General features: G+C 63.5%; 1 protein-coding gene and 1 long non-coding RNA gene across 2 annotated transcripts; one reads left to right on the plus strand and one right to left on the minus strand.

The window, feature by feature from the left end:
- The first annotated feature begins 7,981 nt into the window (after positions 1 to 7,981).
- LOC135977039 (uncharacterized) lies at positions 7,982 to 12,643 on the plus strand. The gene is made up of 3 exons (XR_010594361.1): positions 7,982 to 8,106; positions 11,185 to 11,352; positions 11,879 to 12,643. It is a non-coding gene; the product is annotated as an uncharacterized LOC135977039 (long non-coding RNA).
- On the minus strand, positions 9,338 to 18,400 carry LOC101942402 (serine/threonine-protein phosphatase PP1-alpha catalytic subunit-like). Its single transcript, XM_065575713.1, has 7 exons — positions 18,225 to 18,400; positions 16,718 to 16,849; positions 16,285 to 16,515; positions 12,543 to 12,647; positions 11,143 to 11,366; positions 10,526 to 10,660; positions 9,338 to 10,185 (listed from the first exon to the last, which is right to left on the minus strand). The coding sequence occupies exons 1-7, from the start codon at positions 18,277 to 18,279 to the stop codon at positions 10,075 to 10,077; spliced, it is 993 nt and encodes a 330-aa protein (XP_065431785.1). The 5' UTR covers positions 18,280 to 18,400; the 3' UTR covers positions 9,338 to 10,074.
- Positions 18,401 to 19,189: the final 789 nt, after the last annotated feature.

Here is a 19,189-nt window from a genome sequence, read left to right on the forward strand (position 1 = left end):
TGTACTCCGTATCCTGGGGCGCTGCTAAGAAACTGGGGCTCCAGATGTTAATTCCACATGTGTGTTGGCTTTACCAACCAGTGATGGATGGAAGGAGATATATAATTTTTTATTGTGATGGACAAAGCCTTCCCCCTAGGCTCTGGGTCAGGCCCAGAGGACAGAGCCTGCACTGTGGAGAACGTTCCCTTTCCCTTGCAGAGGTGCGTCCAAAAATCAGCGTACTCTTCTCCCAGTCTCCTCTATCACCAGCTGCCCTCTGTGGGAGTCAGTCTCCTTCTGCCGAAAGCCAGGAGCGCTGCCCTGTCGCAAAGGGAAAGGAGCTTAAACGTTGCACTGATGATTTTCAACGTGGAGACGGGTGCCTGGCTTGCCTGCAGCAGGCTTAGTGAATTGGAATTTTTCTGTTAATTGTGTTTTTGCTCTGGTCTCAGCACGACAGGCCCCAGCCCTGCTCCTGGTGCTCGCAAAGGACGTGTGGGTTTCTGAGCTCTAGCCAAGTCTCCCTCCCCTTTTCTCTTCTCCTCCTCCCCCCCCCCCCCTCGAGGCAAGGGAGAGGAATTGAATAGGGACAAGCTGGGATGTTTCAAAGGAACCTAAGGGAATTAAACACCAACTCCAGTGGGATTTGGGTGCTAAGCTTGGGAAAAACCCTGCCTGAAAACTGCTCAGGTGAGACTTGTCCTACCTCTGGTTCCAAGAGCTGAACCCACCTGCCTTGATTCTGTTCATTTTCTGCCTTATGTGTTTTCTCCTCTCTCCCTCCCCCCCCCTTACCTTCCAGATGTGTGGCCTGTTTCTACACACATTCTTCATATGGTGCTAAACTGGTCACCTGGCACTTGCCTCGTTCAACACCCCTGCTTCTAAATGTTTTGGCAAGTTCCTTTTATGCTCATATAAACAATCAAAATGCAAGAAGGAAGTTCTACCTCCCCGCCCCCCCCCAAGCAGCGGCTCTCCCTTCTGGTAAATTCCTCCTTTCCTGATGGCTGGGGGGAGGGGGGGGGCTGAAGTTGTAGGGCCAAGGACGAGTTAGGATTTCTTAGCTGTGAGGTATTGGAGGGGTAGGGGGAGCTGTTGCTAGACTGGCTTCTTTCTCCACGGAGTAGCCCCCAGGCCCATCTGTCCTGCCCTCCCCGTCACAGTTCAGTCTGTGCCCTGCAAGCCTGAGGAGGAAGGTGTGGTGGTGGTGGTGGTTTTGTTTTGGGGGGGGCGCAAGCTTCCCCTGGAGCTGAACTGCTGATAACAATAACCCTAGCAATATGGGGTGCCCTGGTGGAGACAGGCCTCCGGCGTCCCCAGTGCTGTTCTCTAAGGCAGCTTGGACCAGGTTTTGCCGTCCCTCCCAGTTGGCACTGCCCTGGCTTCCCCTTTACACGGTGGAGTTTGAACCGGTGACCTCGGGGGGGTAAGACACTGAGCTGGGGCAGGGAGCAAACGCAAAGCTGGCAAAGGGCTTCCCTCTCCTGGGCGTTTAGCTGGTGCGAAAATCCCAGGGCTCTTGCCCCAGATCCCCTTGACTCCAGTGGAGGCGAGAGGCCACTTGCTGCTGCAGCGCTGGGTCTAGACTAGCAGGTTCTTGGGGGGGGGGGGCGCAGCAGACTGCAGTGCGCTCACCGAGCTGCTGTGTGTGGCTGCACCTGCCAGAAGGGCCGTTTGTTCCCCCCCCCTCCTTTCATTTCAGGCACTTTCTGCTGCCAGTCCCACATGCAGGGCCTGCTCCCCCTCCTGCCAGGGGCCGCTGGGAGCCGGGGCAGAGTCAGGGCACGGGGCGGAGGTCCAGGCAGAGCCGCTGAGGGTGAGGTGCTTGGCCCGGGAGCAGGGTTTGCGGAAAGGCTCATGTGGGACTCTTCTGCCGGCGGGGAGATGTCTCAAGCAGGGCCCGAGTCCCCGCTGGGTGGTGGCCCCGGGGGGCTTTCAGGGCCGGCAAACGCCTCGGGGCTGGGTTTGGGTCGTGCTCTGTGGGCCGGGGCAAGGAGGAACCTGCTCGGAGGGAGGTGGCCTGGCCTGGCCTGGCCTCAGCTGTGTTAAAATCCTGCCTTAGGACCCCCCCCCCCATCCCCCTCCCCCTCTCCCTACCCGCGGGTGTTTGGCTGTTTCCAGACCCCAGTGACTGAATAAAACTTTAAATGCACCAAACCAGCCCCTGGTTTCTTTCCTCTTTATTGAGCTGACGTTCCCATTTGCCTGGGGAGGGGGGGTGAGGAGCTCAAGGGGGGAGCTCAAAGGGTCCTTATTCCCCCTCTCCCCTGCGGTGCTGTGGCATGAGCCTGAGCGTTCACCTACCACCGTGCTTGCCACAGTAGGCCGGTAGGGCCAGCCCCAGTTTGTAGAGGGGGAAACTGAGGCACAGAGAATTGGGAATTGACTTGCCCAAGGTCACTTGCAGGCTCATGGGAGCTCTGCTGAATCAACAGTGTTTCGGTTGAGGTGGGCTGGGCGCAATGAACCTGCTTCGCTTTCTGTCTCCATGGGCGAGGTGGGTTAACACGTGGGAGAGCTGCAGTTTGATGTAGGTTTGCTGCTGGGGGTGGGGGGGGGGCAATTAGACTCTGCACTGCTGTTGTGCAAATATCTTCTGCAAATGATTTTATAGGCTAGTTTGCAAAGGGCGTGCACGGCATGGAGGTGCAAACATAACCGCGCCTGCTGGCAGCCTGCAGCCTAACACAGCTTTCTGTTTGAGAATCCCAAACGCCACCCCCACAAATCCAAAACCAGCGAGAGACAAAGCAGGCTGCTCCCTCTACGCTAGGCTGGGATACAGATCACAGCATTTCCTACTGCGTCTCCCTGCCAGCAGCACCCGGAAACCCCCCACCACGCACGGTGTCAGCCTGCAATTTTAATACGCTTTGCTCTAGGCCAGGCAGCGCCGGGTGCCTGCTTGCCTCTCCCTGCTGCCAGAGAGGGAGGCATATAAATAAGGCTTGAACTTTGTGTCAGTGGGCACTGGACCATCCTGGGCATTGCTCCCTGCCAGGCAGCCTACGCCACAGGGCAGGGGACAAGGACGCTCACCAGCCATCGCTCCCACTGGGGCTTGTCCGTGAGCCATGTTTGAAGAGCGAGAGCTGAAGGGACACCAGAGCCAGCCCCCCAGCTCGCTCGTACCTCTGAAAGGGCCTAGGGCTTTGTCAGCAGAGACAGCCGGGGAGCCTGGGAGTCAGGACTCCTGGGTTCCATCCCAGCTCTGGGAGGGCAGTGGGGGTTACTGGTCACAGCCGGGGGGGCGGGTTGAGAGTCAGGCCTCCTGGGTTCTATCCCAGCTCTGGGAGGGAAGTGGGGGTTACTGGTCACAGCCGGGGGGGGGGGGGGGGGGCGGGTTGAGAGTCAGGACTCCTGGGTTCCATCCCAGCTCTGGGAGGGAAGTGGGGGTTACTGGTCACAGCCGGGGGGGGGCGGGTTGAGAGTCAGGACTCCTGGGTTCTATCCCAGCTCTGGGAGGGCAGTGGGGTGCAGTGCTCAGAGCAGGGGGTCAGGACTAGATCCGGGAGAGATGTTCTGGGAGTTTGGGTTGGGCACGGGCAGGGTTATTCGCAGCCGCGATACCCCTGAATGTCAGACCCCCACCCCTGAACCTGAGCCTGGCTGACAAATGCGGACTTGTTTGAGAGAGAGAGAGAGAGAGTGTGTGTGATGCTCTTTTCTCCACAACCAAGAGAGTGAAAATCAAGTCTGCCGGTCTGGGGTGTACCCAGCCTGTCGCCTCCTGCCCCATACCCCCGAGTGCCTCCCCAGACCATGCCACTGGCCACGACCAGCCTGCGCTCTGGGTACTGTGCAGCCCTAGGCCAACACGTTGTGGGGTCCTGGAGCCTGGGTACCTGGGCCAGCGCCTCCCCACTTGCCCCAGCCCCAAGCCGTGTGTGTGGGACAGGCCAGCCCTGGCCGGGAACACTCAGCCGGCCGGTCACATTCATTGCCCCTTGAAGGCATTGCTAGTCAGCAGTTTATTCCTTTAACCGTTGTTCCCAGGCTGGGCTGTTCCCACGTCGCTCTGGGCTGGGGCAGAGTGAAACCAACCCCTGGAGGAGTAACAAGCGGAGCCAGGAGTTTGCGTGAATTCCCGGCTCAGACACACGCAGCGAAACGTCTTGACCTAGCAAGTCTGGGGCCCGGGCTTTGCTCATGGCGGCCGTTACCCCCCGGCGCCTGTCCCCTCGACGCCCGTTCCCTCGGCCCGGCGCCCATCCCCCCGGCACCCGTCCCCTCGGCCCGGCTCACGCCCAAAGACCCTGGGGCCTTTGGCTCCATAGGTGAAAGGGGTTCTCGGCCCCTGTCTTTTATAGTCCTGTGAGCCGCTGGCATCTTCCCCAGGGTCCCCGCGAAAGACAGTTGAGTCGAGCTGTGACAAAGGCAACGGAAAGACGGCTCCGGGCTCTTCAAATGCAAATTGCTCCGTCTCCTGCCAGCGCCTTCCCGGCCGCCTTGAGGCCCCTATTTAACCCCCCCACCCTGCCCGTGTTTAGGCCAGGCCTGTTGGCCGGGGCACCGCTGCCGGGTTTTTGAGCAGATGCTAATAGTGTCGTACAGGGAGCGGCTGAATTCCACTTATAATACGGCCACGGCCATTTCACCATCTGGGCAGCAACCAGCGGGGTTGTTAGTTTTCAAACGAGCCCTCACAAGGCAGGTCGTGTGCGAAGACTATTGCAATAGTGTGTAGGGGTCAACTGGGGGGCGAGAGGTTCGGTCACACTCGCATAATAACGTGACTCCAGGAGCTGGGGCTTTAGGAAAGCCAGGAAATAGTGCAAGACTTGATGTACAGGCAGTCAAGCGGGTGGCACTGCATCCCCTGCCATAGCTGGGGTCAAACCCAGGAGTCCTGGCGCCCAGCCCACTGCTAATAGCCAGCACTTTAGGGAACTGCTCTGTTCGTTCAGTGCTGGTAAAACCCAGAGGCTCCAGCTAACGCTAGGCCCAGAGAGGGCAGCCAGTATCCAGGTGGAGGGCTAGGACAGTCCATGAATGGCATGAGGGCACCCCCTAGCGGTGGGAGACAGGGTAGCCCTGCTTTCCCCCCTGGGCAGCCAGCCAGTGACCCTGGCAGGGTAGCAGGGTCTAGTGGTTAGAGCAGGGGAGGGCTGAGAGTCAGGACTCACGGGCTCTATCCCTAGCTCGGGGGGGGGGGGGAGGCGGGTGGGATCTACTGGTTAGAGCAGTGTGATCTTGAAGCAATTGCTAGACCATTCTGTGACTCAGTTTCCCCCACCAGCAATGAGGCTGAGCCCAATGACCTCCCCCTCCCCTTTCAGTCACTTCAGGTGATTTGTGAACTCCCTGCTAAGGCCAGCCTGTGCCCCAGCGACTTTCAGTGGCACGTAGGCACCTAAGTCACTTAGGCTCAGGTGCCCATCCCCCATTGCTGGCACCTAAATCCCACGGAGGTGCCGGGCCTGGGGCACATCCGAAACTGGTCCCGCGTGGGTGGCGGGGATGGGCCATAGCATGGCAGCAGCTCCGGGCCCCTGGCCCTTTGCCCTCACCCCAGGGTCTCCCTGTGGCTTCGGGACGTGCTGCCCCCAGCTGGGCACGCGTGGCCTGGGGGTTTCCAGCCCTGGCCGGTGCTGGCTCCTGGCAGCCCGTGTGCCCAGTCCAGGCGGGAGCTTGTGGCTTTCTGTGCCCTGGGCAGTGAGTGTAGCTGGCGCGGGGGGAGCAGAAGGGATCGGGGCTTGGGACCACCCTGATCCATGGGAAAGGACCTTGGTGTGAATCTGCAGGACTCCTGGGTTCGCTCCCTGGCTCTGGGAGGGAAATTGGCATCTTGTGGTTACAGCAGGGGAGCTGGGAGCCATTTCCCCAGCTGTGTGATGGGAGGTGCAGGGGATGATGTCTGTGCCCCCTCCCCACCCCCAGTCCTTCCTGGGCGTCTTCCGCTCGCTGCCCTCCCTGGAGAAGACGGTGGAGAAGGGTCTGATTGCCCTGAACCCCTGGGCACTGCAAGGGGAGTGAGTGTCCCGCTGCGGGGGACCCCCCCTTGTGGGGTGGGAGGTGGGCTCCGCTGGGGCGTCCAGGGAGCCCCATTAGCGGGCTGGGGGAGGGCGATTAGGGAGGCAGGGGGCACCGCAGGGGGCCTGGGAGCCAGGAGGGCAGAGGGGCCCTGCAGTGCATGGTATGGGGCAGTGGATGGGGGCAGGCCGGTGAGGTGTACTGGGGCGGATCTGCAGGTGTGGGTCCCTGCTGGCGATGGGCCTGATGCGGGGGGCAAAGGCGGCCCAGGCCTGGAGCTACCCAGGCCCCACAACCTGTCAGGCCGTTTTCACCCAGGCGCTGCCCCTGCCCCGGTGGGTGGGCTCTGCCGCATGGGGGGCCAGGCATGGGGTACAGCTGAGGAGTTCGCAGCCCCCCTGCAGGCTATAAAAACACCAGGGCCCGGGGGAGGCCGCCAGGCTTTGGCTGCCAGAGCAGGGGCTGCTTCTGGGCGGGCGGGGCTTTAGCCCCGTGGGGCTGGGACTCGGGGTTCAGGGCTGGGACTCGGGGTGGGGGCGGGGTTCGGGGCTTTAGCCCCGTGGGGCTGGGGGCTTCTGCCTCACGGGGCACCAGGGCTCAGGGCTGGGCGCTCCAGGCTTCCGGCTTCAGCCCCGCGGGGCAAAGGGACTTGGGGTTCCGGGCCCAGTGGACCCCGGAAACCAGTTTGCAGGGCTCCCCCCGGGGTGCTGTGGCCCCTTGGTTGAGACCCACAGGTATAGATGAGGGGGGCACAGAGGGATTGGGAACACATGCTGGCTCCCTTGCGTGCTAGTTTGGGGTGGGAGGATGGGGGGGGGCACAGCCGGCTCTCTGGGGCGCTCCGTTGGCGCGGAGAGGGTGGGAGGATCGGGGGGGGCAGAGCCGGCTCTCTGGGGCGCTCCGTTGGCACGGAGAGGGTGGGAGGATCAGGGGGGCAGAGCCGGCTCTCTGGGGCGCTAGGTTTGCATGGAGGGGGTGGGAGGATCGGGGGGGGGGGGCAGAGCCGGCTCTCTGGGGCGCTAGGTTTGCACGGAGGGGGTGGGAGGATCGGGGGGGGCAGAGCCGGCTCTGTGGGGCGCTCCGTTGGCACGGAGGGGGTGGGAGGATCGGGGGGGGCAGAGCCGGCTCTCTGGGGCGCTAGGTTTGCACGGAGGGGGTGGGAGGATCGGGGGGGCAGAGCCGGCTCTCTGGGGTGCTAGGTTTGCACGGAGGGGGTGGGAGGATCGGGGGGGGCAGAGCCGTCTCTCTGGGGCACTAGGTCGGCGGGGAGGGGTTGGGAGGATCGGGGGGGGGCAGAGGCGGCTCTCTGGGGCGCTAGGTTGGCACGGAGGGGGTGGGAGGATCGGGGGGGGCAGAACTGGCTCTTCCACAACACCCTGGATGAGGTGCCAGGGGAGCCAGCTCCACCCTCCATGGGCCCCGTCCCACAGCGACACAGCTCGGCCCAGCCCCCTGGATTGGTTGGGGGTCCCATGTGGACTCCCCAGCCCCCTGCTGCAGCTCGCTCTCTGTACACACCCTGGCTGTCCCTGTAGAGTCCTGGCCCTCCCGCCCCCATCTGTCTCTGCAGGCCCTGCAGGCCGGTCCGCTTCCCGCTGCCAGACCTCCTGCTGGAAGTGCACCTGGTCCTGCCCCCCCTGTCAGACCCCCTGGTCCGCTCCACAGCCTTGCAGACCCGGGTGGCCAATGGATAAGCAGGGCCCTGAGGGTTCGACAGTGGCACTCACCGTTGTCATTAGAGTTCAGAGTGAACAGCCCCATCGGACTGGCTGGCTGCCACCTCCCTCGTGGGGCTGCTGTTGCAGGCTGTCTGCAGACTCAGGCAGCAGTTTCTGTGGGGAAGCTTAAGGGTGGGAGAGCTGGGATACTGGGCTGGCCACGGGGGGGGGGGTAAAGACCCCAGCTCCAGAGGTAGGATTTGACTCTGGCCCCAGCCCCACTCCCTTCTCCCCACAGGGCCTTTCCCCCAGCTAATGACTTCACGGGTGATGGCACTGATTGCCATGGAGACCACATGTGAGGAGGGGCCAGAGCTGCCCTCCAGCCCCACCTCTCCCCAGAGACACCCCCATCCGGGCACTGCCCAGGAGTCAGAGAGCAGCGACCTGGAGGGGGCTGTGCCAGGGACCACCCACCTTGCAGAAAAAGGTATGTGGTGGTGACGCGTCGGGGCGGTTCTGTGGAGGGGAGCTGTGTGGTGGGGGTGTGGCAGGGGCTGTCTTGGAGCCTGGGGGGAATGGGCCCATGTGGGTGGAGGGGAAGCTGGGGAGTCCCCACGTCTCTCTCCGTTCCGCGCCGTGTGCTTTGGGTCGGTGCTGAGTGAGGGCAGCGAGGGAGAGGCCTGAGACGTCACCTCTGCAGCCCGGCTCCAAGCCCCCTCCCCGCAAAAAGCCCCCAGGAGCCTGCGCGGAGAAGCTGGACTTTACAACCCCATCACCTGTGCCGGAGCAGATGCTGGCCCTGTAAAGAAAGCTTTTATTAAGACGATGTTTAAAAAAAAAAAAGGGCCCAGTAGAGCGTTTCAGCGCAGAAATTTCTGGTGATCAGGGAATGACGCACAGCTTCTCAAGGCGTGCGAAGGTCGGTTTCAGATCGGCTGGCGTAAGGAATACATCACCTGCAATAGCCCCGAGTGGGGGTCAAAGGTTAACGGGGAGATAGGCAGGTATGTTGGTCATATGATGGCTCTGTGCGGGTGTGGCGCATGAATGGATACGATGCTGAGGATGGATTGACCCTCATTTGGGGAGATTTAACGTTCAGGGAGTTTCTGGTTCCAGTTCATATGGTCCCACGGACAAAGTCTCTCGGTCTCTTTCTCGTCGTCGATGCACAATGGCGCTCCGGCTCACGCCTCCTGGTATTGTCGGTGTTTGGGGGAGTGTCCCTGGACCATCGGCTGGTGTCTGAGACCAGGAGGCGCTGCACGAGCTGTGCGTAGCGTCGACCGATCCCGCAGGGCCGCAGCACACGCTCGTTGCAGGGGTCCCGGGCGCCCAGGGCGTCCGTCTGCACCGCGGAGCCCTTCGCTCTCCGGCGGTCGGCCGGGGGGGGTGTCCTTCCCAGCGTCCGAGCTCGGGCTTCGCGAAAGGCGACCGAGACGGCGACGAGGACGAGCTTTTCCTCGGCCTCGGTGGTGACGCCGCCGTCAGGTCGCAGCTGGCTGTCGGTGCCGGGGATGGCGCAGCTCACGGCGACCCCCCCAGCCCCAGGCGCGGGGCGATGGCGTTCACCAGGGAGTGCTGGACGGTGCTGGGTCATAAACCAGGCTGCTGCCTGCACAGCTGCTGCTGGGGCTGGAGGAGAAGCTCAGCTCCCCCTTCTTCCCCCCCACTCCCTGCAGCAGTGCGGCCGCCCCCCACCCCATTGCAATGGCTGGGATACCCCCTCCCAGGAAGTTGAGTTCGCCCCCGAGATCCTCTGCTACAGTGACCCCCACATTGCCAGTCTGGGCTCAGCTCCCTCGACACCCCCTTCCGGGCACGGGCCCCTGGAGCCATCAAGGGCCCTGCAGGGGCTGTGGTCCCCTGCTCGCCTCCATTGCACCCAGAAGATAGATCCCAGCATAGCTCGTGGCCCCACCATAACAGCCCCCCAGCCGCAGTGGAGGGGCAGCACCGCTCTCCCCAGAAGTGGCTGCACTTCAGCACTCCGCCCCTGGGCGGGTCAGGCACCAGCCGTGGGCTAGGCCCTGCCATGGCATTGGCTGGAGCAGGCAGGGGCTGAGGGGAGACACTATTCTCCACCCCCAGGGGCATTAAAGTCTCAGCCTGGGGCAGGAGGGGGTATTCCCGGCAGAGCCCCTCAGAGAACCCCCCCTCCCGCCCCGGGGAAGAGTTTCTGGTAAATATTTATTCAAGAAGAAATCGTCTCAGCATTGGGGGGGGAGGGGCTCAGCTGGCAAAATAGACTTGATCCAAAAAGATTAAACGCACTCCCCCCAAATCAAGAGCCCAGCCTGGCCCCCTCTCCTCGGAGCAGGACTTTTGCCATCAAACCCCAGGAGTTTAAAAATAATAATTCAACTCCGCCCCAGGCAGGCAGGCACTGAGAGAGCCGGGGGCAGGGCAGTGAGGGGGGGCCCAGTCCATGGGGCAGGGCAGGGGGAGCAGCCGGTTACTTCTTGGCCTTGGCCGCGTTGCGCGGGGGGGTGACAGGGCGCCCGCCGGGGTTCACGCCACTGAACTGCCCGTACTTGCCCTTGGTCTTGTCAGCCGGTTTCAGGATCTGCAGGAGAAGAGGCAGGTTGGATGCAGGGAAGGGGGTCCCAGCCCCCCAAGCCAGGGCCCATGCCAGCCTCCACAGCCCAGGGGATGTACCCCACACACCCTTCAGCCCCTCAGAGCCCAGACTTGGGGTCCCCACAGCTCCTCGAAGGCCCAGACCCTTCCCCACCTGGGCTGTTACAAGGGGGGTTGTACTCTGCAGGAGGTTTCCTCCCCCTCTCGCCGTTACCCCAGCCGAGGTCTGACACCCCTCCCAGCTCCTGCCCCCCCCCACCCCGACAGGGAGCTGCCCCACGATGCTGGCGCCGCACGCCCCCTGCCCTGCCCTGCCCCGGGCTCACCTGGAAGGAGCACATGAGAGTCTCGTCCACACTCATCATGGCGCCCGCGTTGTCAAACTCGCCGCAGTAGTTGGGGGCTGAGAAGAGTGTCACCAGCTGGCGCTTGGCAAAGAACTCGTAACCATCCTCCACCACCTGGGGCAGGGAGCCAGGAGGGAGTGTCGGGCCCTGCCCACCCCAGTGCCTGCCTCCCAAACTGGCACAGCCTGGCCCCACAGACTAACCCCTCTCTGTCACCTGCACGGGACGCAGGGGCCAGGAACAGACTGATCCAAACAATGCAAACCACCCCCAGCCAGGGGAACCCCTGCCAGCAGAGCACCCCACGATCCCCTGCCCCCTCCACCCACTCTGCCGATGCTCGTCCATGACGACCCCCAGCCAGGGCCGCCCAGAGGATTCAGGGGGCCTGGGGCAAAGCAATTTCGGGGGCCCCTTACATAAAAAAAGTTGCAATATTATAGAATACTATATTCTCGTGGGGGCCTCTGCGGGGCCCAGGGTCTGGGGCAAATTGCCCCACTTGCCCCCCCCGGGAGCCCTGCCCCCAGCCCCTCAGCTCTCCCAGCCCTTCTGATGCCCCGCAATCCCACCCAACAGCCCCCCCCGGCTGGTACCTGGTGTGCCCGACAGATAAAGTCCAGGTCGTGTTTGTGCAGGAACTTGGCGACCACGTCAGAGCCGAAGGTGAAGGAGACACCGCGATCGTTCTCGCCCCAGCCCTGGACATCCTTGTCGGGGTCGGACCAGAGGAGGTCGCACAGCAGGCCCTGATCCGGCACGTCTGTGGGGCGCATGATCCGGCGGATCTGCTCCATCGACTGCAGGTCTGGCGAGAGCCCTGAGAGGAGGGGGGAAATTAGTCTGTTAGACTCCGCCCCCTCATAGGAGCCCCACCCACTGCAATAGCATATTAATAGGGCCCTTCGTTTTCAGTTTTTATTTTATTTAATTTTCCCCAGGGATTTATCAGTGTTTATTACCACAACAACAAAACCAGGTGGAAAAAATCGGTGCAAAAACCTTAATTTTTCTGAGTAAATATCGGGTTTATTTTGGTGGACGGAAGGATGAGGGGAAGTATTCAGTAGATTGATGCCGTGAATTCCATTCGTCAAAGTGGTTTGATCTCTAATCCCCAAATAAAACTTTTCATTTGAATGAACAGTTTCCTGGTGTAGACTTGGAGCTCTCAGCCTATAAATATTGACAGTTAATAACTGGGCCGCCCCACCTGGGGCGCGAACACTCCGCTTCGTCCTTTTCTCCTTTTCGGGTTTCTGAAAACTTCGGAATATGTCCTTGTGTTCCGAACCGCGTTCTGACACAGATTTCATTTGCTTCCCATTTCAGCGCGTCCGATCTCTGAACCGTTATCTGCTAACGGCTTGAACCGGGTACGTGGCGCGCATGAGATTCAGCCGTCCGTTCAGATGCCCAGCACTTCAGCACGTGTGTGCGGCCTGTTTCTTGTGTGTGTCTTCTAGACCAACACACATACACACAGACGAATGTATTATCGTGATACTTAGAGCTCATGCAATGCTTTGGATTTTCCTGATCAAACACGTTTTTTATATATATTTGAATGATACAAAAGTAGAGTGAAAATCAGGAACAACGGCCTCTCACTTTTGTAAAACCTGGAGATTTTTTGGTAAAGATCAGTTTAAACTGAAAAGGAAGGGGCTTACATCTTAATTATCCCACCATACACAGCTCATATAGCAACTCCCTGCTCCCCTAATATCTGCCTTGCAGCCCCCCCAAACCCAGATGTTTCCCCCACAGCCCTTCCAGCGTCCATTAGCCCTGCCCCAGCCCCATGACAACACCCCGCCCTGATCAAGTGCCCCCAGCCCCAGAGGGCCTAGCACCCTCCACCTTCCCCAGCAGCGCCCTCAACGGGACAAAGCCCAGACTGGAATTCCTGAAACACCCCCTATGGTGGCGCCGTCCCTGCCGGGGACAGGGGCACGGGGCACTGCCCCCCCACACCCTGCGGCCCCTCCCACACCTCCATGGCAGCAGAAGATCTTCTCGTCCACAATAGCGGCGACGGGCAGGCAGTTGAAGCAGTCGGTGAACGTCTTCCACAGCTTGATGTTGTAGCGCCGCTTGCCTGTGGGGGACAATGGGGGGGATGGGGGCCCAGCCACTGAGGGAGACAGGGGAGCGCCCCCCCCCCCCCCCCCCCCCCCCCGGCTGGGCCCTGGCCTGCTGGGAGAGACCCGGCCATGCAGGGAACCAAGTGAACTGTGCAGCCACGGCACACGGGGCCTTAGACTCATAGACTATCAGGGTTGGAAGGGACCTCAGCAGGTATCTAGTCCAACCCCCTGCTCAAAGCAGGACCAACCCCAACTAAATCATCCCAGCCAGGGCTTTGTCCTTAAAAACCTCTAAGGAAGGAGATTCCACCACCTCCCTAGGGAACCCATTCCAGTGCTTCACCACCCTCCTAGTGAAAAAGTGTTTCCTAATATCCAACCTAGACCTCCCCCACTGCAACTTGAGACCATTGCTCCTTGTTCTGTCATCTGCCACCACTGAGAACAGTCTAGATCCATCCTCTTTGGAACCCCCCTTCAGGTAGTTGAAAGCAGCTATCAAATCCCCCCTCATTCTTCTCTTCTGGAGACTAAACAATCCCAGTTCCCTCAGCCTCTCCTCATAAGTCATGTGCTCCAGCCCCCTAATCATTTTTGTTGCCCTCCGCTGGACTCTTTCCAATTTTTCCACTTCCTTCTTGTGGTGTGGGGCCCAAAACTGGACACAGGACTCCAGATGAGGCCTCACCAATGTCGAATAAAGGGGAATGATCACGTTCCTCGATCTGCTGGCAATGCTCCTACTTATACAGCCCAAAATGCCGTTAGCCTTCTTGGCAACAAGGGCACACTGCTGACACACTGCTGACTTCCTCCGTAGGGAGCACCAGCCTGACCCCAGGACCATGGGCTATGGGGCGGAGGCTGCCCTCTGCCAGGGACGCTGGCGCACTCATGGCTGGGGTTGTAGGGGATACGGTGGTCAGGGCAGAGGGGGTACAAGAGTGTAGATGTGGGGGGGAGATGGAGGGTACAGGGGGCAGAGTAATGTGGGCACACTCAGCGTAGAAGCCGTAGAGGCGGTTAATGCTGGCGCACTCGTGGTAGGAGTGAGGGGAGTGGGGGGAGGGGAGCAGGGTGGGGGGACTCGAGGGGACGGGCGGTGGGGCGGGGGCACTCTCACACTCGTCGTAGAAGCTGTAGAGGCGGTTGATGCTGGTGCACTCGTGGTAGGGGTGAGGGGAGCGGGGTGAGGGGAGCAGGGTGAGGGGAGCAGGGGGGGGACTCGGGGGGGCGGGGGGGGCACTCTCACACTCGTCGTAGAAGCCGTAGAAGCGGTTGATGCTGGCGCACTCGTGGTAGGGTGAGGGGAGTGGGGTGAGGGGAGCAGGGTGGGGGGACTCGGGGGGACGGGCGGTGGGGCGGGGGCACTCTCACACTCGTCGTAGAAGCTGTAGAGGCGGTTGATGCTGGTGCACTCGTGGTAGGGGTGAGGGGAGCAGGGTGGGGGGAGCAGGGTGAGGGGATTCGGGGGGATGGGCGGCGGGGGGGGCACTCTCACACTCGTCGTAGAAGCCGTAGAAGCGGTTGATGCTGGCGCACTCGTGGTAGGGGTGAGGGGAGCGGGGTGAGGGGATTCGGGGGGACGGGCGGCGGGGGGGGCACTCTCACACTCGTCGTAGAAGCCGTAGAGGCGGTTGATGCTGGGGCACTCGTGGTAGGGGTGAGGGGAGTGGGGTGAGGGGATTCGGGGGGACGGGCGGCGGGGGGGGGGCACTCTCACACTCGTCGTAGAAGCCGTAGAGGCGGTTGATGCTGGTGCACTCGTGGTAGGGGTGGGGGGAGCAGGGTGAGGGGAGCAGGGTGAGGGGAGTGGGGTGAGGGGAGCAGGGTGGGGGGACTCGGGGGGACGGGCGGCGGGGGGGGCACTCTCACACTCGTCGTAGAAGCCGTAGAGGCGGTTGATGCTGGTGCACTTGTGGTAGGGGTGAGGGGAGTGGGGTGAGGGGAGCAGGGTGAGGGGAGCAGAGTGGGGGGACTCGGGGGGACGGGCGGCGGGGCGGGGGCACTCTCACACTCGTCGTAGAAGCCGTAGAGGCGGTTGATGCTGGCGCACTCGTGGTAGGGTGAGGGGAGCAGGGTGAGGGGAGCAGGGTGGGGGGACTCGGGGGGACGGGCGGTGGGGCGGGGGCACTCTCACACTCGTCGTAGAAGCCGTAGAGGCGGTTGATGCTGGTGCACTCGTGGTAGGGGTGAGGGGAGTGGGGTGAGGGGAGTGGGGTGAGGGGAGCAGGGTGGGGGGAGCAGGGTGAGGGGATTCGGGGGGATGGGCGGCGGGGGGGGCACTCTCACACTCGTCGTAGAAGCCGTAGAGGCGGTTGATGCTGGTGCACTCGTGGTAGGGGTGAGGGGAGTGGGGTGAGGGGAGCAGGGTGGGGGGACTCGGGGGGACGGGCGGCGGGGGGGGGCATTCTCACACTCGTCGTAGAAGCCGTAGAGGCGGTTGATGCTGGGGCACTCGTGGTAGGGGTGAGGGGAGCAGGGTGGGGGGAGCAGGGTGAGGGGAGCAGGGTGAGGGGACTCGGGGGGACGGGCGGCGGGGGGGGCACTCTCACACTCATCGTAGAAGCCGTAGAGGCGGTTGATGCTGGGGCACTCGTGGTAGGGGTGAGGGGAGTGGGGTAAGGGGAGTGGGGTGAGGGGAGCAGGGTGAGGGGACTCGTGGGGACGGGCGGCGGGGGGGGCACTCTCACACTCGTCGTAGAAGCCGTAGAGGCGGTTGATGCTGGGGCATTCGTGGTAGGGGTGAGGGGAGCAGGGTGAGGGGAGCAGGGTGGGGGGAGCAGGGTGGGGGGACTCGGGGGGACGGGCGGCGGGGGGGGCACTCTCACACTCGTCGTAGAAGCCGTAGAGGCGGTTGATGCTGGGGCACTCGTGGTAGGGGTGAGGGGAGCGGGGTGAGGGGAGCAGGGTGGGGGGAGCAGGGTGGGGGGACTCGGGGGGACGGGCGGCGGGGGGGGGCACTCTCACACTCGTCGTAGAAGCCGTAGAGGCGGTTGATGCTGGGGCACTCGTGGTAGGGGTGAGGGGAGTGGGGTGAGGGGAGCAGGGTGAGGGGAGCAGGGTGAGGGGATTCGGGGGGACGGGCGGCGGCGGGGGCACTCTCACACTCGTCGTAGAAGCCGTAGAGGCGGTTGATGCTGGGGCACTCGTGGTAGGGGTGAGGGGAGCGGGGTGAGGGGAGCAGGGTGGGGGGAGCAGGGGGGGGACTCGGGGGGGCGGAGGGGGCACTCTCACACTCGTCGTAGAAGCCGTAGAGGCGGTTGATGCTGGGGCACTCGTGGTAGGGGTGAGGGGAGCAGGGTGAGGGGAGCAGGGTGAGGGGATTCGGGGGGACGGGCGGCGGGGGGGGCACTCTCACACTCGTCGTAGAAGCCGTAGAGGCGGTTGATGCTGGGGCACTCGTGGTAGGGGTGAGGGGAGTGGGGTGAGGGGAGCAGGGTGAGGGGAGCGGGGTGAGGGGAGCGGGGTGGGGGGACTCGGGGGGCACTCTCACACTCGTCGTAGAAGCCGTAGAGGCGGTTGATGCTGGGGCACTCGTGGTAGGGGTGAGGGGAGTGGGGTGAGGGGAGCGGGGTGAGGGGAGTGGGGTGAGGGGAGCAGAGTGGGGGGATTCGTGGGGACGGGCGGCGGGGGGGGCACTCTCACACTCGTCGTAGAAGCCGTAGAGGCGGTTGATGCTGGGGCTCTCGTGGTTCCCACGCAGCAGGAAGAAGTTCTCGGGGTATTTGAGCTTGCAGGCCAGCAGGAGGCAGATGGTCTCCAGCGACTGCTTGCCCCGGTCCACGTAGTCGCCCAGGAAGAGGTAGTTGCTCTCAGGCGGGAAGCCTCCGCACTCGAAGAGCCGCAGCAGGTCGTAGTACTGCCCATGGATGTCACCTGGGGCGGGCGGGAGATGAGGGACCAGCTACCACAGCCAGGCCTAACCCGCCGTCCCCACAGGCCACGGATCCACCCCTGGCCTCCCCACCCAGCCCAGCCCAGCCCCAGACAGCGACCCCCCCAGAGTGAACAGGGGGTGCAGGGAATCCCCCCATGGCCGCTGGGAGGACGGGTCCCACCCCCGACCTCGCTCACTCACCGCAGATCTTCAGCGGAGCCTCCAGCTCCAGCAGGATGGGTTGGCTCAGGAAGATTTCCCGCGCCATGTGGCAGAGGTCCCGGATCTCACGCTCCGCCATCTGCACGTTCTTGCCGGGCCGGGAGCCATGCACTGCAACACAGCACAGCGGGCGTCTCTGCCGGGCCGCGGTCAGAGCCCCCGGACTGCTCATAGACCCCCCGCAGCTCAGGGCAAGGCCCACTCCAGCTGCGATGGTCCCAGGGGCCTGAGGCTCTGCTGGGCAGGCCTGTGGACCCCCCGCCCCCCCCGGGCAGGGTAACAGGTGACTCGAGACCAGCAGAGGGGGAGGCCCAGCCTAGGGCCTCACCCGCTCTGTGCGGCCGGCTCCAGAGGCGCAGTGAGGCTGGACCCAGACCCACCACGGGCCCTCGGCCAGAGCCCAGATGGGATCGTCAGACACTCAGCCAGGCAGCGGAGACCCGCCCCCCCCTACAGCGGAAAGGCCCCGCGCCCCATTCCCTGGCCCCTCTGAACCAGCCAGTCCCCCACCCTGGGGCAGGATCAGAGCCGGTGCCCACTAGAGGGCCCACCCCCCGGCTCCTGGTCAGACGCAGGGGTGGCCCAGCAGTTGATACTGGCCCGTGAGGCCGGGCACCTGGGTTCTTTCCCCATTCTGTAATCTTGGGCTCCTCCCTTCCTCTGTGCCTCAGTTTCCCCACACGACACACAGGACTGATGCTTCTGCTTTGCCTGTGTGACGCATGGAGATGTGAGCTCAGATAATCTGCCGCTCAGCAACTGTTCCGGTCCAGGGTGCAGCCCCAGGGGTCAGGTGCCACCCAGAAAACATAGCTAGGGTCACCCCACAACACCCCAGTATTATAAGTGTGCAGGGACGTAACAGCTAATCTCCCCCTCCCTCCACAGCACTGGGAGAGCAGAGTTTGCACTGGGACGACCACCCCCTCACTCCCCCCCAGGTCTCCCGTCCCTCCACAAACTCCCCCTCCAGCTGAGATCAAGTCCCCGCCCCGGCCCCGGGAACGGAAGAGTCCCTAGCTCCTTGGGGGCCGAGGAACCGCGTGGCCCACCCGGGACTGCCGGGAACTGTACAAGCCGTGGGGGAGGCAGCAAGCGGCAGAGCCGCTACCGGAGCCCCGGTCCCCCCCTCCGCGTAGGGCCAGCCCCACCCCCCGCCCCGGCACGCGCTGCAGGCCGGGCGACCCAAGCGAAAACAAAGGACCCCCACAAAGTCACCACAGAACTGCCCTGAGGGCCCGGCCCGTTCCGGTCCCCCGCGGCCGCCCTGCCACAACCCAGCCTGTGCATGGTGGGGGGCGGGGGCAGGATCCAACCGGACAAGCCCCCCCCAGCACTGCCCCACGCCCTCAATTAGGGTGACCAGATGCCCTGATTTATAGGGACAGTCTCGATATCTGGGGCTTTTTCTTACATAGGCCCCTATTACCCCCCCACCCTCATCCCATGCTAGACTCCCCCCACCCCCCGGGGCCCCCCCTTGCACCTTCCAGTAGCCGCTCGATGAGTGAATCCAAGTTGAGTTTCTCGCCCTCCAACATGGCGGCTCTGCGGGAGGGGACCTGGTCTCATAGGCACCGACTTCACCTCTGCCCGGGAGGTGCTCGACTACCCCCCCTCGCACCCACACCTGCACCTGTACCTGCACCTGCACCTGCCCCGCCCTCACCCCGCCCCCCAAGTCCCCGCCCCCCCGCACCTGCACCTGCACCTGTCCTCGCCCCGCCCTCAGTCCTCCTGTTCCTGCCTCTTCTCCTCCCCCTCCCCCCGAAAGTCCTAAGCCCCGCCAAACAGCTGTTAGGGGGCAGGCAGCGCTGGGAGGGAGTGGGGACGCGGGACGCTGGGGGGGCAGAAGGAGGTGAGGAGGGGGGGAGCTTGGCTGCTGGTGGGTGTGGAGCACCTGCTCCTTTTTCCCCGTGGGTGCGCCAGCCTCAGGGTTCTTCACACTGCACTTCCCTCCCCCCCCCCCAAGGTCCGGCCTGAGACTGCTGCTTTCAGCCGGGGGGGGGGGGGGGTGTTCATGGGCAGCCACCCGCCTAGAGCCCCGGGAGAGGGGCAGGGCTCTGCAGCACGGCCTCTGCCAGCAGGGGGCGCTGCAGGGAGCGGGATAGGGTCAGCGGGGGGGGGGGGCGCTGCAAGGGGCGGGGGGGGCCAGCGGGGGGGCTGCAGGGAGCAGCATGGGGCCAGCAGGGGGCTAGGTGGGGGCCAGCAGGGGGCGCTGCAGGAAGCGGGGTGGGGCCAGCAGGGGGCGCTGCAGGGAACGGGTGGGGGCCAGCAGGGGGCGCTGCAGGAAGCAGGGTGGGGCCAGCAGGGGGCGCTGCAGGGCGCTGGGTGGAGCCAGGAGGGGGCGCTGCAGGGAGCGGGTGGGGCCAGCAGGGGGCAGGGTGGGGCCAGCAGGGGGCGCTGCAGGGAGCGGGTGGGGGCCAGCAGGGGGTGCTGCAGGGGGCGGGG

Source organism: Chrysemys picta, chromosome 22 (assembly GCF_011386835.1).
Source record: "Chrysemys picta bellii isolate R12L10 chromosome 22, ASM1138683v2, whole genome shotgun sequence".
NCBI classification, from domain to species: domain Eukaryota; kingdom Metazoa; phylum Chordata; order Testudines; family Emydidae; genus Chrysemys; species Chrysemys picta.

Excerpts from the sequence above, each read along its gene's own strand:
- LOC101942402 (XM_065575713.1), bottom strand. The coding sequence starts at position 18,279 with ATGTTGGAGGGCGAGAAACTCAACTTGGATTCACTCATCGAGCGGCTA. Across the intron at positions 16,850-18,224 it reads CATCGAGCGGCTACTGGAAG|TGCATGGCTCCCGGCCCGGC; the intron begins GTGCAAGGGGGG and ends GCTGTGTTGCAG. Across the intron at positions 10,186-10,525 it reads CTCTCATGTGCTCCTTCCAG|ATCCTGAAACCGGCTGACAA; the intron begins GTGAGCCCGGGG and ends CTTCTCCTGCAG.